Genomic DNA, 5,048 nt, shown 5'->3' with positions numbered 1-5,048 from the left:
AGGCTTGGGAGGCAGAGCCTGCCAGAGGGCACGGGACACAGTCCAGGGGAGAGCCCAGACCCCCATGGTGTTCTACCCTGGTGTTCCAGGGCCCCCAGCCTGGGCACCCCTGTCACATGGCTCTGGGCCAGGTCCAAGCTGGGTGGCAGCAGGGACCTTTGGGGAGATGCGGGACTGAAGTTCCAGGGAACTTTAGGCAGGCCTGTTCGAGGGAGGCTGCTGCTGCCCACCCTGAGCTCTGAGATGGCAGGGGCAGGACCCCCTGGTTCCCTCCATAACCCCGGCATTGAGCACGGAGCCCCGTGCTAATTAAGTGCCCCATGAACATTTGCTGAATACACAAATGTGAGGATGAAGGCAGAGAAGGCGTGAGCATCTGGCTGGCCTGGCTGTCGCTGAACCTGAAGACATTTAGAACAGTAGTTGGCGGGGGGGGGGGGGGGGGGGGCTGGGCCAGTGCCCGCTCTCGGGGTGAGGGGGTGGAGACGGGAGGGGCTGTAGAGCGGAGCAGCCAGGAGGCGGGGAGGCCCTGCAGGGGCTCCTCATGCTGGGAGGGGGCTGCAGTGGCCACGCAGGGCCTTTCCCTCCTTCCCTCTGGGCTGCCCTTGCAGGAAGGAGCCAGCCTTGCCGCTGTTGCCATGGCAACACGGGCCTGAGGTGCTGCTGAGGGCCGCGGGGCAGCTGGGGCTCCTAGGGCTGGAGCCAGCATGGACGGCAGGACCCCAGGGGTCTCTCATGTCAGAGACGGGCAGGAAGGAAGATGGGATGCAGACAAACACAGAAGCGGCTCCTGGAGCAGGTGGAGGTCCCCTGTGTGGGCTTTGCTGGTAGGGAGCCTTGGGGGCTGGCAGAGCCCTGTTATTTCATGAGTCTCCTTGGCACTATGGTATTTGCACTCCTCCCTGCCTGGCCTCCCTGCCCGGGTCTTTAGGGCTATCACCAAGGCCACCCCCCCCCAAGGGCCTAGCAGCCTCTTGAAGCTCCCCGTGAAAGTGCAGGCCGGGGCCTGAAGCCCAGACTCTGAGAGGGCCTAGAGGGCCAGCGACTCCCTAGACTGAACTGGCCCACAGGCCCGTCGGGAGCATGGAGTCGGAGGCCTCACAGCCTCAGACTCAGGCGGCAGGGCTGCTGCATTGTCTCCCGCCCTCTAGCCCTCCCCCCAGGGCACCCAAGAGTGGGCCCTGGGAGCCCCCTCGTGACCTTCCTATTGCCACATGGCCATTGTGTCCAGGGACCATGGAGCCTCCGGCCAGGCGTGGGCTGGCCAGCTTCCTCTTCACACCTTCTCTTTTCTAGGGCTCTTGAAGAGCAAGGGGCAGCAGGAATGCAGATGGTCAGGTCTGGGGGAAAAAATGGTAGGCCGACCGTCCCTGGGGTCCAGGAATTGGTGAGAAACACTGAGGCTGCCTGAAACGGGCTCTGTGATTCAGGATGACTCAGCCTTGCAGATCAGGTCCCTCTTGGGCACGGAGGAGAATTCTCTCATCATCACGTGAAAAAGCTTTCTGCCTGGGCAACCTCCCTGCTTCCCCACACCAGCCCTATAAAGACAACAATAGCATTACTACGCGAAGGGGGCGTCTGGGCAGTGGTGTACCCTTTACAATACCTTGGATTTACATAGCACCTTTGTCTTCTAAAGGGCCTTCGCCTCAGTCCCCTGGGCCACGGCCACAACCGGGTGAAGCCATGGGAACGCCAACATCCCCGCCTCCGTGGCAGAGCAGAGAGCCCGAGGCAGAGGCCTCGAAGAGACTGCATGCAGACTTGGTGGTGTTCAGGGCTCTCCGCACTTCCGTTGGGCCCTCCCTGGGCAAGTCTGGCCTCGGCCCTCTGGGAGGGGGCGGCCGGGGGGCGCCAGGCATCACTGGGTGTTCACTTTGTATTTCAGGATGTAGGAGTAGAAGTTGTGGTTGGCGTTCTCCAGCACCATGACGTAGATCTCGTGGCAGCCGGCCGTGCTGCAGCTGCCCTCCCAGTAGCCCTCTCTATTCAGGGTCAGGGGCCACGTGTCCTGCCCCTTCACCAGGGCTTTGGCGATGCCGTGGAGCTTCAGTTTGAACGGGATGTTCCGGTTGGCAGGAAGCACGCCCGACAGAGGCTCCAGCAGCTCATTGTCCTGCCCCCAGTTGCCAAAGCTCTCGGGGAACATGGGCCAGTTCACCTTGGTGTTGGTGCAGCACAGGAGATAATTGAAGACGAAGACGTAGTTGCCTGGCTCCAGCCTCTTCTTGACAAAGATCTTGAGGGCAAACTTGCCGGCCTGGGGCAGCTGGACCTTCAGCTCTGCCCGCTTCTGCCGCTGCACCTGGAAGATGTAGCGCCGCTGCGTCTCCTCGGTGATGGGGCCCTCGTCCCCGTGCAGGGAAGCCAGGACGCTGATGCCCTCCTCCACGCCGAAGCTGACCGAGCAGCGCCCGTCGCTGGTGTGGATGATGGGGTCGGGGTGGGAGGGCTTCACGATGCCCATCTGCTCCGAGAACCAGCTGGGGCCCACGGGCTGGTGCAGCTCGGCCGGTAGCCGGACACTGATGTCCACGTAGTTGCACTTGAGCGTGTACTCCAGCACTGAGCTGTAGATGTCAGAGTTGCCTTTGGCAAAGATCTGCAGCTTGTGGGTGCCCACCGTTGGAGGGTATATGTCCAGCTTCATCCCGTTCTTCCTGAGGCTCAGCAGCCCTTGCTCCTGCTTGCCATTGAGCATAAACATGAAGAGTGTCGGGGCACAGCTCTCGATGGTGACGGTGGCCTTCCCGTTTACTGTGGAGAGAGAGAACCGGGGTCAGGTGGGGTGGGGCCAGCGTGTGCCGACGTGCTGCTACATGTTTAACAACTGGCTCTCCGCGGGAAGGAGCCCTGACTCTAGCATCTGCCCATCTCCATGGTGTAACTACTCTCAGCACCCTGGATTTTAAGCAGTCGAGGTGAAGTCACCGAACACGATGTAAGCCAGCTGCGGCACATCACTGGAGGGGCTCCCCTCCCAGTTGCAGGTGGTTCTCTTAGGGTGCACTGAAAGCTGAGGGTCTCGAGAGAAAATCTGCCCCAGCTGTACGTGCTTGCCTCACCCAAGTGATTCTCGTTAGATGAAAGTGGCCCGGAGGCTTAGCCTGATTCCAGAGAAGGGGAGAGGGCCCAGGGGCAAGGAGGGCCCATGACTGGTTGGAGGGCTGTCCTTTGTCTCCTTCCAGTCTTAAGTCTGGCTTCACACCGCTCCCTCCAGCATCTGTTCATTACAGTGTCAGCCCTGTCAGGTGAACATAGGACCTTAAAACCCGGCGGGACCGGCTTTACCACTGGAGGCGGTGCTCCAGGGGCAGGGCTGCCTCCTCCCCTCCCCCTGCCCCAACCCAGGACTCACTTGGGCGAGACTTGGCCTGTCTCTGGAGGGCCTTTTGCATCCACTCTCCCTCTGCCTCTCCCCATGCCCTCTAGTTTTGTCTTCCTCTGTCCTAGTCAACTGTTTTTCAGGGTCAGTTCTCTGGTTCTATAGCCCATGAGCACTCCCTACCTCATCCTCCCTGCCTCGCAGGACCACAGGGAGGGGCAGTGGCTCCTTGCAGAACCTCAATCCCCTTCCTCTTGGAAGCCCCACACCTGCGCCTTGTCCCAGAAACCTCCCCACCCCGTTGGGGTTCACAGATGAGCGCAAAGGAAGGAGACAGACTACTGCCAGAGCCACTCTCACTAGTAATCTTTCCCCGGTCTGAGGTACGACGCTCTTGTGGGGAAGCCATGCCTGGGTTCTAGGACAAGTACCCGCAAGACCTTCCCTCTAATCTGCCCCAAGGCCCTGACTCCAGGCTGCTCTGCTCCTGCATTCTGTGCTAACTCCCAACCAGCCAGTGAGAATCCCCCAGCGGCAGCAGGAAAGGCTGGGAGCTTCCTGGCTGGCTCCCCTCTGCTTCTTCATGGGCCTCTTCATCTGGAAAACTTTCCCTGCCTTCCCTTGGCAGGGAACTCCCCCCCCCCCCCCCCCCCCCACTGCAGTCTGCAGTCCCCTTCCACCCATGTAACTCTCATCTGGCCTCTGTCCCCATTCTCCGAAGACTTCGGTGACTTCCTTGGAGCCTCTGGGTTGCTGGCTTGCCCTCCTGAATGCGCTCTTCTCCCCTTGCAGCCCTCATGCTCTCCAGCCCAGCCCACCACCGCCCCGTTCCCTCTGCTGCCATTCCTTCCCTCTCTGCTATACTACTTGTGGGGTGCTTGGTGCTGTGGTGTTATCTTCTTTGTCTACCTTCTTTCTCCACTGCCTCCAGCCACGACAGGACATCTGTCCCATAGTAACCTCCAAAGGAAAGTGCTCAAGAACAACAGACTCGTTATCAGTCTCTCTTGGTTGAATCTCTCCTCTCCCCTGGCTTCTTCTTGTAAGCCAACTCAGTGGGCACAAGTTGTCTCAGCCTTCAACTGCTCATGGCCCCGTCCTGTTCCGTCTTGCTTCCGAGTTGGCTGTGAGTTCCCACAGAATTCACCTTTGATGAGCAGTGCCACCCAGCGCTTCCACAGGGCCGCCCAAGGGCTCTTGGGAAATTGTCTACCTGGTCACTCCTGGGTTCACTTGTGTGGGTCACCATCCAACTGGAGACCAGTGACAGTCCTGTCCCCTCCTGCCTGGCCTGAGTCAGGACCCTCCTTTTCGGGACCACAGGGCATTTCCCCACATATCCCAGAGCCCTCACACCTGTCCTTCCCTCCACCGCTTTCCCCCCAAACTGATAAGACCTTAGCATGACGTCTGACTGCAGAGAAGCCTTTTTCCGTGCCCTCAGGTGAGGTCCAGCTCCCCTGGAAGCCTCTCTCGTAGCTCCACATCTCCTTCAGGAAACTTCGCACCATTGTACTGAATTAGTTCTCTGCAATGTCTGTCTTCCCTGCAGGGGTGAGCACTGCGGGGAACTGCCCTCCCGCCTCCTTTCCTGCATGTCCCAGGGCTGCCCAGGGCGCCCGGCCCAGCAGATTCTCTGCAAAGGTGAGCTGAATGGCTGGAAGACTTGAAAGAAGGACTCTGGGGATTCTGGGAGAGCCTGGGACCTCCCCTGCACCCC

At 60.2% G+C, this 5,048-nt stretch overlaps 1 protein-coding gene across 3 annotated transcripts in view; it reads right to left on the bottom strand.

Moving 5' to 3' along the window:
- Nucleotides 1–1,864: 1,864 nt before the first annotated feature.
- Nucleotides 1,865–5,048, bottom strand: part of KY (kyphoscoliosis peptidase) — a 43,100-nt gene continuing 39,916 nt past the window's right edge. For all 3 annotated transcript variants that reach the window (XM_025870485.1, XM_025870491.1, XM_073883054.1), the window contains one exon: nucleotides 1,865–2,760. In XM_025870485.1, the coding sequence (XP_025726270.1) occupies nucleotides 1,865–2,760 (896 nt within the window). The remainder of the gene's footprint in view (nucleotides 2,761–5,048) is intronic.

Source organism: Callorhinus ursinus, unplaced genomic scaffold (genome assembly GCF_003265705.2).
Source record: "Callorhinus ursinus isolate GAN/ISIS: 27379988/994484 unplaced genomic scaffold, GSC_fseal_2.0 scaffold1, whole genome shotgun sequence".
NCBI classification, from domain to species: domain Eukaryota; kingdom Metazoa; phylum Chordata; class Mammalia; order Carnivora; family Otariidae; genus Callorhinus; species Callorhinus ursinus.
This window is presented reverse-complemented; position numbering and strand designations above follow the sequence as displayed.